Source organism: Saccostrea cucullata, unplaced genomic scaffold (genome assembly GCF_032062105.1).
Source record: "Saccostrea cucullata isolate Sc308-1 unplaced genomic scaffold, CSIRO_AGI_Scuc_v1 ctg236, whole genome shotgun sequence".
Taxonomy (NCBI): Eukaryota; Metazoa; Mollusca; class Bivalvia; order Ostreida; family Ostreidae; genus Saccostrea; species Saccostrea cuccullata.
Window position 1 is genome coordinate 376,188 of NW_026932733.1, and position 22,215 is coordinate 398,402.

Here is a 22,215-nt window from a genome sequence, read left to right on the forward strand (position 1 = left end):
TTAATGACCCCACCCTATTTTTGTCTTTTGTCGATTATCTCCCCTTGTGAGGGGACTTGGCCCTTCATTTTAACAATTTAAATTCCCCTTTACCCAAGGATGCTTTGTACCAATTTTGGTCAAAATTGGCCCAGTGGTTCTTGAGAAGAAGTCGAAAATGTGAAAAGTTTACAGACGGACGGACAGACAGACAGACGGACAGCTAGACGGACGACGGACAAAATGTGATCAGAAAAGCTCACTTGAGCCTTCGGCTCAGGTGAGCTAAAAACCAATATACAGAATTATGTATCTTAGTGTAGTCTACTTGTATGCCAAGTTATATTGAAATCAGACCAAAACTGTAGGAGGAGTAGCATTTTGAAAAATTGTTTACAGACAGACAGCTAGCTAAACACACGGACGCCGGACGCATTACTATAGCATAAGCACTTCTGGTCTCTGACCAGAAGAGCCAAAAATAGGTAGCAGCTGTTCCAACTATAGATAGATATCATCAATTCATAGACAGAGTTTTGCTTAGCAACAAGACCATACATATGTTTTCAGTTAAATGAATTACCTTTAACTGTGGCTGTCCATCATCCACTGCTTGTACAGAAATATTATAGATCTGCCCACTCTTCAGAGGTTGGTCTGTTGCCTTGGTAACCTGACCCTCACTGCTGACCAGAAATAGAGCCTCACCACCAGATACCAAAGAGAAGACAAGTGATTGGTCAACATCCTCATCCATCACCAGAAGCTGACCAATCACAGTATCTTTTGGTGCCAGACTCTGGACTTTGTGTCCTGTTTAAAAAAAAGTTACATGTATATTAAAATTTTCCTTTCCATATTCATGTAAATATCATGATGAAAAGAGGGCTATAAATACGACGCTAAGTATTCAATTAGTTGGAACAATGAATTCATCATGGATTTACTACATGTATCAGTTTTTACAGACAAAACAATAACAGACCAAAGTTTATATAAATAAGTTTATTTACTTGTTAATCACAGGACTACAATTCATTGATAAACAAATTCTGCACTTGATTGCCACCATACATTATGAACAAATTTAGACACCATTCACACCAATAGGGTTTCTGAACATACATCTGCAATAATACTTACATTTTAAGAAAGTACTTCAGTTACCTGACAAAGTGAGATTTGTAGGTCTGTCATTGACATCTGTCACATACACTGTTACACTGAATGCTTTACTCTGAGGGGGGAGTCCGTTATCAGTCACCATGACAGTCACATTGTACACATCAGAATCCTCAAAGTTAACACCACAGGAATTCCCTCCAGTCCTACCGCACTCTGAATTTGCCTTACCTATCTTATAAAAAGATTTTAACATATAATATGCAGTTCTTCTTATTCTAAACATATTTTTTTATCAATAAGAACTGAGATACCTGGAGTTGATTCCCTACAATCTTAAATCTGCTGTCTTGATTGGACAGCATGATGTAAGTAAATGTCTGAGTCTGGGCCCTCCTGTTGTCTGGATCAGTGGTCAATAGCTGACCAATCACCTCACCCTCTGGAGCGTTCTCTGGAACCTAGGCAAAATAAGCAATCATCTTCAATGTATACAAAATATTTTCTGTAACATTTTTCATACCAGAACATATTAAATACATTTAAATGTTTACCAGTTCATACTTCAAAAAAGTCTAGAAATAACATTGACCATCTTTGAAAATCTACTGAAAGTTGACATTAAAACTGTCAACATTTCTTTGGCAGTAATTTTACTTGCCCTAACCATGCTGTACACTGTTTCTTACTTCACAATAATACAAAATTGTTTACAGATTGTTTTACCCTGTTGTTGTCCAAAACTAAGGCTTGTGGTGCTTCATTCAAATTTTCTATATGAACTGTGACTTTTGCTTGCAATGACAAGGGAGGTAAGCCATTGTCCATTATATTTATGATCAGATGGTGTTCCTCTTGTGCTTCAAAATCCAGAACTGCACTAGTCCTTACCTAAATAACATAAAAATCAGAACAATTTATTACCTTCATGTGAGTTTTATATTTAAAATTTAAATTGGTATCAAAATTTCTGTAAAGACTAGTTGTCATCACCAGCATTACTACAATCATTTCAAGAATCAAACATTCAAGTTTACTGGGTTTTTTTTCTGATGTTATTTACCCTGAGTTTATTTTCTATAATTTCGAAATTCTCTTTCTCTCCTGATTCAAGCGAAAACTTGTGAAATTGGTGTTGATCTGGATCAAGGGCTGACAACTCTGCAATTGTCTCATTCTGTGTCATTTCATTTACAGATAGTGAAGTTAAGGACTTTCCATTTAGAAAGATCCTCTGGAAAAGAAACATTTTAAAATGATTTTATCTGCATGTATATTTTCATAATACACAAGCCTTATAATTTCCATAAAGCCATTACATTACTAAGATTATATACAGCTCTAAGATTAATTAACTGATCAATATCATACAGAGGAGATTTTCTCTAAGACTTACAGTTGGGGGTTCATTGATATCCTGTACATTGACCCTGAAGTTGGAGGAGTCAGTCAGACCTGCATTATCCTGTACAGACAGAGTCAGTGAGAAGACAGGCATCATTTCAAAGTCCAAACGGTGCTTCAGGGAAACACTAGAAATACAGCGAGTGCCCTGTTCTGGCTGTGAAGTAGAAAAAAACATGTAAGTGCAATGACAGAACTTTTGGTAAAAGAAAACCATATCATATTTTAAGTTTGAAAAATAAACTTTCTCGCTTCATACCTAATTGTTCAGGTGATTAGTATAGTTATGAATGTGGTATCAGAAATACCTCTGTGAAGCAGGTAGTATTGGCTGTCACAAAGTTGTTGTATCCTCTGGTCAAGGTAAACACAAGCTGTTCTTCCAGGTCAGGATCTGTAGCAGTCACTGTTCCAATTACCTCCCCCGTCTCTCTGTTCTCTTCTACTGTTATATCCACCACTCCAGAGAAGCTAGGGGGCTCATTTACATCCAGTACATTAATGGTCACAACAGAGTCTACCTAGAATATTTTTCTTTTATCAATTGTTTTATATTCTATTCTGAAATTTCAGTTAAAAACCAGAAATCTGTGAGCCAGTGCTCACTAGTAAAACCCCCCTCTGATGTGAACATACACATCAAGTTAATATTCACAAGTTCAGTGGAGGGCAGCTGCACAGATAAATAGGAAATTGACATCAAATTCATACAAAAATAGATCCCACTATAAAACATGCCTCAAAAAAGTATATGCTGAAATTTCAAGCATCTGTATTGAGTAGTTGCTGAGCAAACAGAAAAAAATGTAGGTCAGATTTAGCATCTGAAGCCAGCCTGGTAGAATGTAACCTTAGATGTATCATCCATGCAAGTTTGGTCATTAAAGAGCTCATAGTTACTTGGAAATGAATCCTGCATCAAAAACATTAACCTGTTCACTCATCCAGAAAATATAGGTCAGATTCAGCATCCGAAGCAAGTCTGGTAGTATGCATCCTAAGATGTATCATCCATGCAAGTTTAGTCATTATAGGCTCATTGTTACTTGGAAATGAAACCTGCCCCAAAAACTTTAACTTGTTCATTCATCCAGAAAATGTAGGTCAGATTCAGCATCCGAAGCAAGTCTGGTAGTATGCATCCTAAGATGTATCATCCATGCAAGTTTGGTCAACATAGGACTTATAGTTCCTTGTAAATGAGACTTGCACCAAAAACATTAACCTGTTCACTCAACCGGAAAATGTAGGTCAGATTCAGCATCCGAAGCAAGTCTGGTAGTGTACATCCTTAGATGTACCATCCATGCAAGTTTGGTCAACATAGGGCTTATATTTCCTTGGAAATGAGACCTACACCAAAAACTGCACCAAAAATGTTAACCTGCTCCAAAAACATTAACCTGGTCATTCCTTTGCTGAAATTGCAGCATCTGAAACTTTGACTTGTACAATGAAACACACTAGATGCATCTTCCATGCATGTCTAATCAATATAGGACATACAAGTACTTAAAAAAGTAAAAAACTGCTAGATCCATTAAAAATCACTTTCAACTTTCTTAACCTAGAATTATGTAGAAAATGTATTTTCATGGAATTCAATTTGAAATCACATGAAAAGTACGGATACCTATATTAAATTTAACATTATTTAAAAGAAGAGACCAAGAACATACAAATTACCGTTTTCTGAAAGATATCTGGATACATTTTGTTGTGTGCTATGCAAAAAAAACTCCCAATTCATGTCTAATTTTCTTAATTTTTCATTGAAAATAACAGTTTAAAATATGGTTTTTCATCTTATTTTCCTAGAAACACCTTTTTTGACCAAGCTAAAGTTATAAAGCTTCATTAAAGGAATTTCTCAAATTTGATAAATCTGTAGGCACCCTTCGTTTACTAGATCTTGACCTTAAAAAGAAAACTGCTCCAAAAAACTTAACCTTAACCTGGGACGCCGACACCGACGCCGAGGGTATTACATAAGCTCCCCCAACTTCGTTGAGGTGAGCTAAAAATGTATGGCATGCCTCAGAGGAGATTGTATTAACATTTCACTCATCTGCAATGAGTAGTTGCCAAAAAAACTGCAACGAAAATTTATGTATGAAACAGACAGACGGATGGATAAACAGGAAGTTGACTTTGGATTTCATCAAAAATGAATCCCACCATATGGCATGCCTCAGAGAAGACTGTGTTAAAATTTCAATCATCTGTTTTGAGTAGTTGCTGAGAAAACTGAGACGAAAAATTGTTATGTACGAAATGGACAGACGTGCGGATAAACAGGAAGTTGAATTCGGATTTGAACAAAAAATGAATCCCATCATATGGCATGCCTCAGAGAATATTCTGTTAAAATTTCAAGCATCTGCTGTAAGTAGTTGCTAAGAAAACTGCAACCAAAAATTTGTTACGGACAGCCTGACAGACAGACACACAAGGGTAAAACATTATACCCCCTCTCCTTTGGAGCAGGGGTTTAAAAAACTGTTGTTTTTTTTTATTGGAAGAAACAACACATCAAATGTTAAAAACTCACTTTACAAAACTAAGGCTGGAAAAATATTTTTAACAAAAAAAATTATAAATAATTTTTGTACTAAAACTTTGAATGGGTTTATATACAGATCTAATAAAACTGTATATAACCATCTATCAATTCACTCACTGTCTTTGACTCCTCTCCATCATCTCTACACCTAACAGACAAGGCATACACTGCCTGCTGTTCATAATCTAAGCTCAGAATCACTGCTAAAGAGTTATCATCCCTCAGCACAAACACATCAGTGTAATTCAACAGGGTGAAAATCAAGGTTTGTCCAATATCCTGGTCTACTGCCACAATTCTGCCTTTCAAAAAGATAAGGCATTTTCACATGTAACAAAAATTATTAATATATATACTGGTAGGTTCAAATGGAAAAAAAAATCTAAAATTTAAAAACATTATCATTTTTTGAATGAAGGTGAAGGATATTGCTGCAATTCTTTGGTTGAAAAGTAGCCCCATCAGAATGAAGTATAAATTGAATATACATGTCCAGTATATTTTATGTACAAATGTACCTATGACAGTTCCTGGAGGGTTTCCCTCGGCTATGGAGTTTCCTGCCAGTCTAACGTCCTGTGGAGGGTCGTTCTCATCTGTGACCTCTAGAGTTATGGTCTTAACAAAGGTCAGGGGTGGACTTCCCGAGTCAGTGACCTTAACCTTGATATCAATACTAGACTCTTTCTCAAAGTCAAACTCACAAGGCTGGTCACCACACAGGTGTGTTGACCTCTTCACCTGCCAAAATCATCATGCAACAAAATAACAGGTGCAATATTTTTCATTGGTCAGATAGGTAAGAATTCAATGTATTAACACATGCATTCTCTAATTAAATTCTTGAATCTTGTAGTTTTCATGCTGTGATTATTTAAGTCGGAGTAACTCACCAGTAGCTGGTGGCCTTTGACCTCCACTTGACCTTTGGCATCATTCTCCAGGCTGTATACAAATGTCTGTACTTCCCTCCTACTGTTATCTGGGTCCTCACTCCTCAGTGTCCCAATCACAAGGCCTGGCTCACTCCTCTCAGGGACCTGCATATTTACCAAAGAACTGATACCGAAAGAAAACAACAAAACAAGCCCCCCCCCCCCCCAAATATGTACGTAATGTAAAACTTGATTCGCATTGTTTTGATACCCAATCCAAACACACAATGCAGAAGGTGAATATTTGTACATCATTTACTTTATCCGCCCTAATCCCTCAGAAAAGTGATGCCTCTCAACCTTGACCTATAATCCAAAAATTTCTAGCTGTTTTCCTTTAGTTAACATATACCTGCTATGTGAATATATTGGAACTCTAAGATTTGAAAGTATTACACTATATTAAGAGTAGACATTAATACATGTATTGGTACTTACAGGTCATATTATTTGAATTCAACATCTAATCTCAATAACTGGGAGCTGAACATGGGCCTTATAGGTCACATGAGTATCCCGTAACAACTTTCCAATTAAACCAGAGGCCATGAAATTCACAATTTTGAAAGAGGCATCATTGTTTATCATAATTATACACTTAGAATGCTTACTTTGGTTACTTAATACCCAGTGACCTAAAAACTACATACATAGGTTAACATAACAACCATCCATCAATTTAGAGAATACAAATTCAAAAAAGTCAAAAAAAAATCTTTCTTACATACATCACATAACAGGAAGATAGACAAGCTCGGCATTGAATAGAAACAGTTTTACTTTGAAAAACGACTTCTGTGTCACCTAAATTTACATCATGAAGAGCTTTAGTTTGTTTAAATTCACTGCTCCTAAATCATAAATCAGTATCAATACTTGCAACAAAAATGGCCAAGAAGAGAAAATTCGCTTAGTGCGACAGGATTATGTAATTTCTACAAGGATTGGCTGAGGCCTTGAGAAACTTGAATTCTAAACATCAAACTTCAAACCAGCTAAAACATCACGAACTCTCCCACTGTCTCAGGAACAAATAACTTGTGGTTATCTAATATATTTCTGTGGTTAATTTCAAATTCAAGTTATTCATTTATCAATAAAGTAGAACTCCTAGTTCAAAGAAATCAAAAACTTAATGACTTTACAATGCGTTTATGACAATTATGCAACCAAATAGATAAGGTCAACTGATAACTACTGCTGATGAAGCAATAGTTATATAACTTCTGGACCATATTCCAAAAAAAATGTTAGCTTAAGAAAATGTTTTATGCTTTACAGCTAGTAAATGTAAATAGTTTCTGCCCTGTCTGTGCATCTGTTTGTTAGCAAAAACTTTAACAATGCCCAAAACTTTGATCGTTTTACTGGTTTATTTCACATTTTCATACCCCCCGCTTGAAAAGCCGGAGGGTATATAGTAATCTGGATGTCCGTCTGTCTGTTACACTTTGGGGTTCCCATCTCTTATCAGCATCTCCTCTCATAACACTGCATGAAATCTGATGAGACTTTTACAGAATTTTTATTACATATTGCCATTGTGACCTCCTATTTTACTTTTTGATCAGACACGTATTTTGGGTTTCCCATAGCAAAACATGGACACTGCCATTATATTCATATGGGAAGTGGGGGGATTCATTTAGTGAGCTCACTGCTCAATCTACCTCTAGTTTAAACTTTATTGCTCTAGTTCTCTGCTGTACTTGGTGTGAATTCTAAACTGCTTCTTTTATCTTCTTATACAAAGATGAAAACAAAAATCATTATGTGTAAAACCTGGAATCCATTTCAAGGTTTTCCACAGACAGACATAAGCTTGGCCTTGTTACCTTATTGGCGGACAAAATAATATTTCTTGGAGCCTCATTTTCATCCTTGACCATGATGGAGACAGATTTCTCAAAAGATAAAGTTGGTTTTCCATCGTCTTTAACCACAATACGAATTACGTAGGAGTCTGTGGACTCGAAGTCTAGATTAGCTGAATCAGATGTCTGGAAAGAAAATAGAGCACACAATAAATTCAAACCATGTCTTACTTTCTCTTCAAAAGATCTACATTTTTTTTACTACAGCTCATATTTTATAATGTTTACTGTAACTAATTTGTCTAGTTTCACATCCTTTCCACATCAAACTTTTATTTCAAACCAACTTGAATGACTTGAAAACGTGATTTCAATGTCCGACTTGAAAACTAGATCTTCCCTTAAATTGAGTGTAGAAAGGTTAATCTTGAAAGTACAATATATATCATTACTGGGTAATATTAGTACTGCAGAAACCACACTCCATTTCAAACCTTAACAGGTATTTCATTTTAATTAAAATGCTTTAATCCTTTTTTTCTTTGGGGGGAAAAAAAGTTAATTAAGCTATTTTTTCCTGCCCAAATTGAACTGCAATTGTTAAGAATGTAACAAGAGGCTCATGAGCTACAATGGTCACCTGAGTAAAGTTGGTTCTGCTGTTCAGTATCAGTTTGTTTTTGCCTAATAAACATGTATTCCTATGTAGAATTTCATTGTCATTTATGGCCACATCCTATAAAGATTTTTCCTTATGTAATCCCTATTGTGGCCCCACCCTACACCATGATCTGAAGAATTAAGAATCCACATTACCTCAAGAATCTTGCACATAAATTTCAGTAATAAATTTTAAATAGAACTCTGATTCCTTACCCCCCCCCCCCCCCCCCCCCAAAAAAAAACAACTCTGCTTTAACTTGATGTTTGAAATGAAACAGGGTGTAGTCAATAAAGTGGTATATCTATACAGCCACTTTAGCAGAAAGTGACCCTAGTTTTTCTACATGTTGAATTGTGTTTACCAGGAGTTGTGTCCCTTTCAGTGTGAATCTTCTGTCGGCAGAGTCCAGTAGGAGGAAGCTGTGAGTATCGTTTTTATCCTGGTCTGCTGCTGTCAGGTCAGCTATGATGGCTCCGTTGCTGTTCTCTGTAACTGACACACCACTGACCATCTCTCCATTTATCAAAATTTCCTGTAACAGAGATCAAGGCGAATATACTTCATGGACAATGAAAGCCAACAGAATGATTATTGGATAACATTCAATCTAACTTTCAATGAAATGCAGTCTTCTTTTTGATGATAAGCACAATTTGAAATTAACCTACTGAGAATATAGTTTACTACTCAAAGCAATCAGAAAGATGGATGTTTGAATGTAAAATTCAATAAAATGCTGCATGTTTTTCTTTTCCATGACATTGTAGAAATGAATTTTGACAGTCTATCACCAAAATGCATATTCTTTGTAATTAATATTACAAAGCATCCTGCCATCCTGCTCATTTCTTTCAAAGGGGATTCTTTGCATTAGAAATGCAGAATAAAATTTCCAAATTTATCATGTGAATGATATGAATTAAATAAGGTTTAATTATTACGTAATTCCTTATTCTATAGTCATCATAGTGATACAAATTAATACCATCAATAGATATAAAATACAACTTTCATTCTCTGCCAAGTTTCATCTATCTTACATCATTACTTTAGGCTAATTTTGATCATAAAAGGCTACAGAAACCATTTTGTCAAAGGATATTAAACCAACTAGGAGTCTCTGATGAGACTGTCGCTCTACTGGTCTGTACATATAAAGAAAAAAAACACTTTGATTTGAAACTTTGTAACAGGTAGCAATAAATACGAGGGGTGATCAAAAAGTTCGCAAACTATAATATCTCTATATCTACAAAACCACAATTCAGATTAGAATGAAATTTGGTACACACATAGCCATACACAAGGTCTATAAGCATAGTTGCCAACTCACCCGATTTCGTCGGGTCACACCCGATTTTTCAACCTGTAACCCGATTATTTTTTATGACCCGATGGGTCATGCTTTTCACCCGATTTTTGCCGAACAACCCGAAAATCTCCCGATTTCCGGATTTGGTTCATAAATTCTTGCACTTTTAACTTCCAGTTACAACCCAAGCTTAGATCTACGTAAACAATGCCGATGGATTAATTATCAGTGCATGTGTAAACAATTAACTGGGTGTTGTTTTGACAAATCAATGTTTGAAGTCAATTAAAATGGCTTCCCATAGAACTAGATCGTTATCAGGGCTAGCAGGAACAAATTGAACCAAACACGTCTCTGATTGAACCAAGAAAAAGAGAAACAATATTTATGTACATATCAAGGAATCTTGGAAAAAAACTTTCATTCTAGATAAAATAAAGTGATCAAAGACAGTGTAGGTCTAACTTCAAATTTAATACATATTGCAGTAGTTAATCAATTAAGAGAGAGGAAAAATAACTTCAAACTTGAAATTGGTATACTTTCAAATTTAGCAGAAACTGAACAGGCTTTTTAAAAAAAAAAAAATGCACACTTACTTCAGGTCAATACTGAAATATGAAACCTTCAATTCTCTTTTTTAACATGTAAATCTAATCATATTATGTATGAATTTCATACATGCCAACTTTTGAAAATTCCCATGGGGGATTTAGCGCGTGATGACAATTTTCAAAGCTTTTAATTCGCGACATTTTTTCGTGAAATTAAATGATTATATGAAATGATCTTTTATAATATTGATATCACTTATCAATACAACTTAGGAATTAATTCAACACAAAAAATAAAGTTTTTCTTTCCAAAATTGAAATATTTTTGCTAAAAGAGGTGCCTCTCTCACTAAAGAAGGGGTATTTAGTTACATATGTAAACATTTTTTTCTCTACCAGGACACATAATTTAGTGAAAAATTGAAAATTGAACAATTTTTTTTCTACCAGGACACATAATTTAGTGAAAAATTGAAAATTGAACAACTTTTAAATCATTTTTTTTTTCAAAGGCTAAAAAAATATGAGGTTTTGATACTGTAAAGTCCTGTTTCTGGAAAAATTTTGAGATTTTTTATTTATATTTCAATTAATTAGAATTTCTAATAAGATATTCAATTTACAGAAATTTATACCACCTATCTAAAAGAGAATTATTTTTTTTACAGTCATGAAATTTGTCAGTCTTGATGGTGCCATGTGGGTATTTCCTTAAGACATGCACATACCTAACACATTACTTTTGGGAGAAGGGAGGGAAAAGAAATTCTAATTGACATACACTTGATTGTTTCATCTTAATTTTTTCATAATATTTTAACTGGAAAACTTTACAATATTTTTCAGTAAGAAGATAAAATCAGCAGCTATGCGTTGTAGTTTTCTACTTTCGTTTTCAAAAAACGATCTCTTTGGATTCCGATTTTATGGTTTGATTAGTATTTATTGTCTTTAATTTATGTTTTTAATAAAATGACTAATAGTTATCACGTTAGTCTATGTGTTTCACCTTGCATACCCCATAAAACTGACAAGATAATCCCCTAATTGCCCCAAGCTATAAGCTACTTGTACCTGTGCGTTCAAGCGTGAAGTGATTTCTCGTGGCCTAAGGCCTATAATTAACACCTGGTTAAATAAACAATGAAACCTATCTGTGTGCATTGAATAAACAAATCTGACATTGTTATCCCGATTGTCAAAATTCAGCGGTAGGGAAACTTTTATAATAGGTAATTTTAAGGTGATTTTTTTCAAATCGGGAAATTAGGGCAATTTTTCTCTCCCGATCGGGAAGGTGGGATGAAAGGGTAAAATCGGGAGAATCCCGCCTAAATCGGGAAAGTTGGCATGTATGATGAATTTTTTGTCATAGTAAATTAAAGCCTTTTTCAAAAAAAAAAGAATTCTCAATACACAAAATCTTTGTACATATATGTTTAAAATTTAATCATGATAAATATGTCGTGAATGTTGTTACGCGTTATGACAGATTTTTTACTTTAAAAATCTAATCATGACCAGATTTTTACATGCTGGAGGTTGGCAAGTATGTCTATAAATAGCATATGCCGAATAAAGTTTCTCTCCTTGTTTGTGACGTCACAATGTGAAAATGACGTCACTATTTAGGTCACTTGTGACGAAAAATGGTTGTCTCAGTCGAACTCGTTCAACAAACGACTGTACAATTTATTGTAATATCTTAGAAATCCCTCTACAGTATCATATAATAATTTGTACACAGTACAGTTTATTGAGATAAATGAGTTCCTATAAATTCAATTAATGATTGGATTAATCGTTTTAGTGAAGGAAGGCTGATGGTTAAAAATGATACTTGTCATCTTGCCCAGTGAAAACAAGTTTGAAAAGATATGTATTTTTAATTAAGCAATTTGCTATCAAAGACCTCCAATTAGCACTTTGAAAAATAGTTGAATATTTGAACAATGATATAAGTATTAAATACCTAAGATATCGTTTACTTTAGATTTTAAACTTATCAGATATGATAAAAAGGATGCACCCATTCTCTATCCACCTTGAATAAAGGTCTCTCCTGAGACAGAAGATTTGTGTTTTAATGGTCGCCATGATTATTTTTGGAAAGGATGTTATTATCCACCCATTCTGTTGCCGAAATATGACCATTTCTGACAAATTAACTGTTCTTGTCATAAAAATTAACTCACATGGAAAGAAATATAAAACTCGGAAAAATCTTTTAACTTTTGTGACAGAACGCTACGGAGGGGGTCACGTGACCGCCAATATCACGTGATTCGTGCAAGCGCAGAACGGTGGTTGATGTGCATTAAAATCGGGGAGGATTAATTTAAAATATAATCAACATTAAAACCAAATATTGTTTCTTGTATGGAAGTTATTCAATAAGTTTGCGAACTTTTTGATCACCCTTCGTAGAATTATGTACTTTAGTGTACTCTTCTCATGTGCCAATTTATATTGAAATCAATCCAAAACTGTACGAAGAGTAGCCATTTGAAAGTATTTCTAATAAAGTCCTATTTTTAGTAACCAAGGCAACATTGTTCATCCAAATAGAAAAACGAAGCACTTAACTATGTATCTTAGTGTTGTCTACTTGCATGCCATGTCAGATTGAAATCAGACCAAAACTGTAGGAGTAGTAATGTTTTAAAGGAATTTCTAAGAAAATTCTATTTTTTTAATAACCATGCCATTCATCGAAATCAAAAACAGGTACACTAAACTATGTGTCTTAGTGTTGTCTACTTGTGTGCCAAGTTAGACTGAAATCAGAAAAAAATCTGTAGAAAAAGTAGCGTTTTAAAGTAATTTGTAAGAAAATTCTATTTTTAGTAACAGTAACACCGTTCATCGAAATCAAAAACTTATGCACAAAACTTGGTATCTTAGTGTAGTCTACTTGTGTGCCTAGTAAGATTAAAATCAGATCAAAACTGTAGGAGAAGTAGCATTTTGAAAAACTGTTTACAGACAGACGGATGACGGACACCTTACTATCGCATAAGCTCTTCTGGTCTCTGACCAGTAAAGCTTGGAATCAACCAACTGTTAACTTAAGGTAAGTCACTCGTCAAATTTGTTAAATCAAGGATTTTTTGGGAAGTATATTTTGATTAAGTACTCATATAGTATGACTCAAAATCGCAGAGAAAATAGGGGGTCAGTGTGCATCTTACTGATCTATGGTACAATTAAGTTGACCTTTTTGCACTTAAACATTAACTCTTTGGTAAATTACTTTATCTCTAATTTTATTTTATCAGATGTTACTACGTTAATAAATTTAATCTTATTTTACATAAAATGGTTTGAATAATATTTATCATTGAACAAATCTTGCAAATTAATGCGCGTTTATTATTGTGTGACCTTTTTGCACTAAAAATTAACATATTTGGGGTATTAAAAAACTATAGGCCAGTGTTTTCAATAAGATTTTCAATAGAAGGAAAAATAGATGGTATAGCAGGAAACCAGTCTCGGCGAGGGGTCTGGGGGCCGCCCTAGGCCTCTCAGGCCATTTAAAAAGTAACTTTTTTCACATTCCTGTCACTATCAATTATCAAATTGTACTCCAAAAAGCCAATTAGAAAACAATTTTTATCTTTTTACAGATTTGTTAGACAGATTTTTGAGAATTAGTTTTTTTCTTCTGAAAGTGTCTATAAAAACATTGAGACAACTTAATTCTAGTACAGACAATGTCTGTGGTAGAATATTATACTTAACATGCTTAAATTTCTACATATTTTGTCCCTTTACAATAAATTGGTCAGGACTTTAATTCAAGATTAAAAAAAAAAATTAGTTGAAAATTTAAATAGTTTTTTTTTTAAACACTTGGTGATGTACAGTACCTCCCAAAAATTGAAATATCCTAGACTTTTCATAAATTAATTTTTTAACTGATTTTTTTAACATTTTGTACAAGCTGAGATAGTCAGAACAAAATAATTAAGAAAATTGAATTTGATACAAAATACTAGACTAGTACATTAAAACCTTCCCAAATATGAAAATGATACCGTTCCTGTATTTCAAGATATCCTACACGAATAAATGAGAATAATAAAGTTTTTCATTTTAAGTTTGAGGAAATTTCGTAAGAATTTCTATGTCTGAGTCATGATTAAAATATTAAGACTTTTATTCATAATTATTACGTCTTAGCTTAACATTTGAGATATTCAGTTTGAGGAAATTCTGTAAGAATTGATACATTTTTTCTTATTAATTAAAATTATTTTGGCCTTGATACAGTTATTTACTGTTGTTTCACCAGGGAACCCCTCATTTAATATTGAGGCTGCCGCACAATCAATTTTCAATTGAAAATTATAAAACACAAACAAATCTTTTCAGAAGGGACCATTCGTTATGCCTCTTCATATATGTGATCTAAAACAATGTGTTACAGCAGCAGCACGTTTCTCCACGACTTCGCTCAAATATTTGTTGTCCGTGACGCCATTACCTGACACTATCTATGTATTCAAACTTCCTTGAAAAAAGAGCGCACTCAAGGGAAGCTACTCTACATCATGGAAAAGTTGCAATAAAATCTATGGATTTCACGTATCAGCATCGGCAAAATGGGGTTAAATCCTAATGACAGAAATTTCATAGCTGGCAAAATTTCTCGCACAGGCGGTTAATTTTGCCGGTTGCCGGCTCTTTTTGAAAACACTGTAGGCAATAAAATATTTTCTTATATCAAGCTTTTTAGGAGTTAAGTGCTGATCAGTCATAAGTATCGAGTAGTTTAAAATAATGCAAGAAAAAGTTGGGGTCAGTGATGTTAATTTTGAAATATTGGTCAAAATATGTGATTTTGCCAAAAATGGTGTAAATTTTATCTTGACTTCTTTAATATATCTTCATTTCCTGGCAAATGAGGGAAGCTGTAAAACTTGTTCTGAAAATATAAATTAAGACCTATATTAAATATTCCTGCAATATCATAACAGAAAATATTCTCAGAGTAAAAGTATGTGAGGCTAAAGTTTCAAGACACTAAATTTAATAAATGTGCAGATTTGCAGAAATTTCTGCTGAATATCCTTCCACCACAAGAAATAGTCCCTCATAAATCTTGCTTCTTTGTAGATTTTTAAGCAGTTTTTTCGATGAATATTAAAAAAATTACATTGTTGAATATAAATATTCTATAAAAATTGAATTTTAATGAATATTTTTTAATAAAGGTTTTGCGTGAACTTTTCTCTGACGAGTGACTTAAAATTGAATTTGTAATGCCTTTTTACTCACAAACTGAATAAAAGCACTTTTATGTAATGTTTGTGAGTTAAAAGGCAGAGTTTACACATCGATAAATTCTGAAAAAAGAACGTTTAATTCTTATAATTCCAATTACGAATTTTTGAAATTATTAAAATCATTTCTCTTTAAGGCCGCCATACAATTCGTTATTTTGTACGGCGTAGGAATACTTTATGCCGCAAAGAAACGTATACAAGATGAATATCGACAAAATCCAACTTAAATTGTCAAAACAATCAATAAAATAAACTTATAAAAACTCATTGAATGTTGTTTAAGTCAACAAATATCGTAAATACGCGTATTCTCCAGAATAATTCGTCCTTGACCATGGCTATGTTGACATTAGATCTAACGACGTCATAGCGAAACTTGCAGACTGACGACGTCCTCGATTTACTCTGGTTCGTTCAAAGATTTAGGGAGAATATGGGATCTGTAGGATGTAAATATATGAATTTGATGCTGAAAAGGCAAGAGTCTGAGGTGCGTTTCTTTTCCCTATCACAACAATACCAACTGAGCTGATATGGAACGTCGAAAAAATTACATCATGATCAGCGATTTTTTTAAAATTAACACTCGTAAGCCGACAGTGACATAAACATAATATTCCCGTCTGTCAGTCCTGTTTATCTCCTTTTCATTCATTCATTTTTTATTTCCAGTTTCTTGTAATCATAATTTAGCTAAAACGGAGTAGAAGTATCTGTTTTCATTGTTTTTACAACAGTCAAGAAAGTAGTTCTGATTGAAAAATTCATCGATGTGTAAACTTTTTCTTGAATTTGTTCTCGTCCAATCAAAACACAGGGAATCAATAAATAGAATTAAGATTGGAATTATCTTAAGTTGTTCTATGTCTTCTGATCAGAGTTAACTTACAGTGGGAGCATCGTTGACGTCTAGGATCTCCATGGTCCACTCAGCAGTCATCTCCAGACCCTGGCTGTCTGTCACAGATACAGAGATATTAACCTCCCCCTCCTCCTCATGGTCAAAGGACCCAAAGGCCACAAGGGTACCCAGACAATACGTGTTCATCTCCTGAAAGACAATCAAATAAAGTAAGACAACCAAACAAAGGTACCCAGGCAGTAAGTAAGACAAGCAAACAAAGGGGCTTAGGCAGAAGGTGTTTATCTTTTGAAAAATATGTATGTGTTTACTTAATTTTTATTGTGAAAGCATCAGTGAAGGGTCTTCCTCACTCCATGACTTGTGATGAGTATCCAGAAAAAAAACTTATACTTCCAAGTTTGTGCTCTAAAGATTTGCCTGGAACCATGCATTTCTAATGACTATTATCAGTCACTATATCCACAGGATAACATTGACCTTGACTTGAGGACTGCAATCAATATGACCAGATGATAAAACTGAATAACAACTGACCTTGACTTGAGAGCAGTCTGCATTCATTATAGCCAGACGACCTCCTAAATCGTCCAATAATTTCATCTCCAGATTGTCTTCCTTGTCCTGGTCTTTGACTACTATGGTTCCTACGTAAGAAGCTGTGGAATACAAGAAAATTGGTCAGCAAAATGATTCTTTAGACCAATGAAATTATACCGTTATCAATTTGAAATAAATATTTCTCCAATTTCATGCAACAGTATCTTTTTCAATTTCAAGATGGATATAATTGAAAAACAAGAGGCCCATGGGCCACATCGCTCACCTGAGCACTGTGGCTAGGAAAAAGTAGAAATTGGTTTATTATTGAAAAGTTTAAATCAAAAAGTAGTCCCATGACTAATCATGGCTTTGCTATTCTTGAGAAGAAGATTTTTAAAGAATTTTCCTATATATTTCTATGTAAAACTTTGGTCAGCCATTGTGGCCCCGCCCTAGCCCCGGAGGTCATGATTTGAACAAACTTGAATCTACACTTCCTGAGGATGCTTAAAAAAAAATATGATCAATTATGGTTTTGTCATTCTTGAGAAGAAGATTTTTAAAGAATTTTCCTATATATTTCTATGTAAAACTTTGGCCCCGCCCTACCCCCTGGGGTCATGATTTGAACAAACTTGATTCTACACTACCTGAGGATGCTTCCATATAAATATGATCAATTATGGCTTAGTCATTCTTGAGAAGAAGATTTTTAAAGAATTTTCCTATATATTTCTATGTAAAAATTTGGTCGGCCATTGTGGCCCCGCCCTACCCCCGGGGGTCATGATTTGAACAAATTTGAATCTACACTACCTGAGGATGCTTCCACATGAGTTTCATCTTTCCTGGCCCAGTGGTTCTGGAGAAGAAGATTTTTAAAGGATACCATTAATTTTTCATTAATTCATAATTATCTCCCCTTGGAAGAGGGCATGGCCCTTCATTTGAACAAACTTGAATCCGCATTACCCAAGGATGCTTTGTGGCAAGTTTCGTTAAAATTGGCCCAATGGTTCTTGAGAAGAAGTCGAAAATGTGAAAAGTTTACAGACAGACGGACGGACGGACAGACGGACTACAGACAAAATGTGATCAGAAAAGCTCAGGTTAGCTAAAACAAGAGGCCCATGGGCCACATCGCTCACCTGAGAATCTTTTGTCATATTGTTCTTTACCAGATTTCCCCCTTGTAATACATATTGTGGCCCTGCCCTACCCCCTGGGGTCATGATTTACTACCCCAGGGTGCTTCCACATCAGTTTCAGCTTTTCTGGCCCAGTGATTCTTGAGAAGATTTTCAAAGGTTTTTCCAATATATTTCTATGTAAAACTTTGATGCCCCATTGTGGCCCCGCCCTACCCCCGGGGGTCATGACTTGAACAATTTAGAATCTACACTACCCCAGGGTGCTTCCACATCAGTTTCAGCTTTTCTGGCCCAGTGGTTCTTGAGAAGAAGATTTTCAAAGATTTTTCCTATATATTTCTATGTAAAACTTTGATGCCCCATTGTGGCCCCGCCCTTCCCTCGGGGGTCATGATTTGAACAATTTAGAATCTACACTACCCCAGGGTGCTTCCACATCAGTTTCAGCTATTCTGGCCCAGTGGTTCTTGAGAAGAAGATTTTCAAAGATTTTTCCTATATATTTCATGTAAAACTTTGATTCCCCATTGTGCCCCGCCCAACCCCCTTGGTCATGATTTGAACAATTTAGAATCTACACTACCCCACAATGCTTTCAATGAGTTTCAGCCCAGTGGTTCTTGAGAAGAAGATTTTCAAAGATTTTTCCTATATATTTCTATGTAAAACTTTGATTCCCCATTGTGGACCCGCTCTACCCCCGGGGGTCATGATTTGAACAATTTAGAATCTACACTACCCCAGGGTGCTTTCACATCAGTTTCAGCTTTTCTGGCCCAGTGGTTCTTGAGAAGAAGATTTTTAAAGATTTTTCCTATATATTTTTATGTAAAACTTTGAATCCCCACTGTGGCCCCGCCCAACCCCCGGGGGTCATGATTTGAACAATTTAGAATCTACACTATCCCAGGGTGCCTCCACATAAGTTTCAGCCTTATTAACCCAGTGGTTCTTAAGAAGAAGATTTTTTTATGACCCCACCCTATTTTTGTCTTTTCTTGATTATCTCCCCTTGTGAGGGGACTTGGCCCTTCATTTTAACAATTTAAATTCCCCTTAGGATGCTTTGTAATTGGCCCAGTGGTTCTTGAGAAGAAGTCGAAAATGTGAAAAGTTTACAGACAGACGGACGGACAGACGGACTACAGACAAAATGTGATCAGAAAAGCTCACTTGAGCCTTCGGCTCAGGTGAAAAAACTACTCATACTGTTGAAGTACCTTCACAGGTAATCTGGCTAGGAATGTACTGTTACAGTATATATCTATACCTTTGAGATTTTCCTTAAGTTTTGGTTTGTCTTCAGGAAACTGTATTGGTGCATTAAATGAGGTCAGATGAAGGTCGTGGGGAGGTTCATTAACATCTCCTATCGTAAAGGTCAGGTTGGAAATCACCTGAAAATCAAGATGACAGCACCTCACAGTGTACATGACCTAAATCACTTACCAATAATCCAAATTAAATTTCTGTGCACTCTCCATAACCAATAAAATTTCAAATATTTGTAACATAATTCTTTGACCTTAGAGAGTACTTTGTTCTAATTTAAACATCTGATTTCGAATGCAACATTTATTGAAAATGTTTTTTGAAAATCACAACTTAATAGCTTTTTAACAAAAAATTCACCCAGTAATTCTAAGCATATATTGATTTATAATTATTAATTTCTACTACAAAAGATGAAACTTTTCAGTGTAAGAAAACAAAATTTTGATAAATCAAAGACAACAAAAATTATAAAGAAAAAATATCAGTAACTACACTGTACTGTAGATCAATTTTCCAGCCTTTCATCTTTTTCTCTGTGTACTCAGATATTGTTCATATCATACTGCAATACATCTTTAATGCTTAAGCAGTGGACTTCTGCAGTTTTCCTTTGACTCCGGGTATATATGTTTTGCATTGATTCGGACTACTGGCAACTGACAACTTAATTTCCCTATAACATGACTGCATAACAGACCACATTACATAAGCTGACTGGAGATTTGATTCTGACACAACTTTTACATAAACTCTTTCTGCCAGTGACTTTGAATTTGCAGAAATGACCTTGACCAAAGGTCATGACACATCTTTATGGTGCAACTGCAAGTAATATTTATGATTAGTATGAACTTTCATTTTTCCCCCATTAATAGTCACCAGAGAATAATGCAACACAGAACAGTTAAGCCTTTCATAGAATACAATTTCACAATAAAACCTAATATAACTTCAGAGCCCCTGACCCAAGCGCTATAAATTTCACAATTTAGAAACAAGAAAGCAATATTTTCTCTGTCTTCTCATTTATTGATCTGTGATCAAATATTTAGGGAAATTAAACTGAAATTTCCATTTTTTTTTCTCTCTCAATATAATCAATTTTATATTAAAGATAATTGTTGGACTTGTTTATAAGATACTATGGACTCACCAGTAAATCTGAGTTTATGACAAATATCAGACAATCAAAAATCTTAATTACATCCATGTATGTACAGTAAATTATTTTATCTAGAGGGCCATTTTATGCATAAAGCAAACCTAAACCTAATTTAATTATAACAATTTCTCATATTTGCAATAATCACCCAGAGCATTGAGTGAGTACAATAATATTTTTATTTTCAAATGACTTACTCTAGATTTTATTCCAATGAATCATTCTCATGTGATTAAATTCAGTTTATAAAACTAGTTTATAAAAAGTTCCTCCCAGAATCAAAATCAGAATAATTGTCTTAAAATATTTTTTAATACATTAACTAAATGATAAATTTCTCTAATGATTTATTAGTCCATTTTTTCTTCCAATAAATCATGTTTTATGGGAGATGATTATTTTCTACATTTTATATCACATGGTCTCTCCCAATTATTGCCTGAGGAGAGATAGCTTCCCCTCTCCAGTGCCTGTTTGATCTAATCAATGTTCAGAAACACTGATATATATGAACATAAATCCAATATGTCTGTTAATCTCTGTTAACAGTGTAAGCTATTTTCAGTAACTTAATTAAGCAGTTATTGATGAATATAACATTTCTGCACTTACACTGTAACTTGGAGAGCCATTATCCGATGATCTAACTTTGATATGAAATTCTTTGCTGTCACTTTTTTCAAAATTGAATTTTACTGATGAGACCAGACTCCCATTGACAATAGAAAACAGGCCTGTGTCATCTTCCATTAGTTCATACAGATAAAGCTGATGTTCATCCTCGTCAATGGTTCTCAGAGCTGTTAATGGATCTCCTACAAAAAATAAAACCTGAGAATCTCCAGGAAATATTGATAAGTAGCGGAGAAAAAAGCCTGTGAGTAAAACTAATCATCATCACTTTACAACATAATCTTTAAATTTCAGAATAAGAATGATCATAGGATAAAGGAATTGAAGGTATAAAATTCAAAGTGGAAATCATACAGAAACTTGTAATGACAAGATTTCTTACAATATATGTAGGCTGGTCTTGAAAATTATTTCATCAAAAGTCAGATAAAGGATCCAATAACTTTCATAAAAATTTTAAACATTGATATAATGCATTATATTTCCTTTTGCTGCATGTTCTTGCTTACAATCAAGCTTATTCATGAATAAACATACATAAACTATAGCTCAGCCATGACATAGATTTATGACATTTATGCTTCTGGGTACATTAGTTATTTTATCATAATTAGTGTAAATAATTTTATAAATTTCAGTATCTACATGTAAAATATCATTTACAAACTAACCAGGTTTAACTTCTTCAGGTATGACACTTGGGTCAAGGGTCACAGACTCTGGTTTGTCACTGACATCCTTCAAGGTCACAGGGAGGTTAAAGTAAGAAATGCCTGGGGGACTGTAGTCATCCTGCACCATCACAGTGACAGAATGGACTCTCTGCTCTTCTCTGTTCAACACACAATATTTACCTCCCTCCGACAAACACATGTGGTCTGACTGCTTTAATACCTACAACAAATTCATACAAACGTTTTACACCATCAAAAATACCCAGTCAAATGATAA

At 34.4% G+C, this 22,215-nt stretch overlaps 1 protein-coding gene across 1 annotated transcript in view; it reads right to left on the reverse strand.

Moving 5' to 3' along the window:
• The window catches only part of LOC134235974 (protocadherin Fat 4-like), a 70,357-nt gene that overhangs the window by 28,496 nt on the left and 19,646 nt on the right, over positions 1-22,215 (reverse strand). Inside the window, exons 9-25 of the mRNA XM_062718154.1 lie at positions 21,936-22,158; positions 21,244-21,446; positions 19,465-19,591; positions 17,044-17,159; positions 16,528-16,689; positions 8,843-9,013; positions 7,839-8,003; positions 5,962-6,108; positions 5,587-5,809; positions 5,186-5,370; positions 2,814-3,026; positions 2,498-2,662; positions 2,165-2,335; positions 1,828-1,992; positions 1,416-1,562; positions 1,147-1,336; positions 563-792 (exon numbers count right to left, since the gene is read on the reverse strand). Of these exons, the coding sequence (XP_062574138.1) occupies positions 563-792; positions 1,147-1,336; positions 1,416-1,562; positions 1,828-1,992; positions 2,165-2,335; positions 2,498-2,662; positions 2,814-3,026; positions 5,186-5,370; positions 5,587-5,809; positions 5,962-6,108; positions 7,839-8,003; positions 8,843-9,013; positions 16,528-16,689; positions 17,044-17,159; positions 19,465-19,591; positions 21,244-21,446; positions 21,936-22,158 (3,003 nt within the window). The remainder of the gene's footprint in view (positions 1-562; positions 793-1,146; positions 1,337-1,415; positions 1,563-1,827; positions 1,993-2,164; positions 2,336-2,497; positions 2,663-2,813; positions 3,027-5,185; positions 5,371-5,586; positions 5,810-5,961; positions 6,109-7,838; positions 8,004-8,842; positions 9,014-16,527; positions 16,690-17,043; positions 17,160-19,464; positions 19,592-21,243; positions 21,447-21,935; positions 22,159-22,215) is intronic.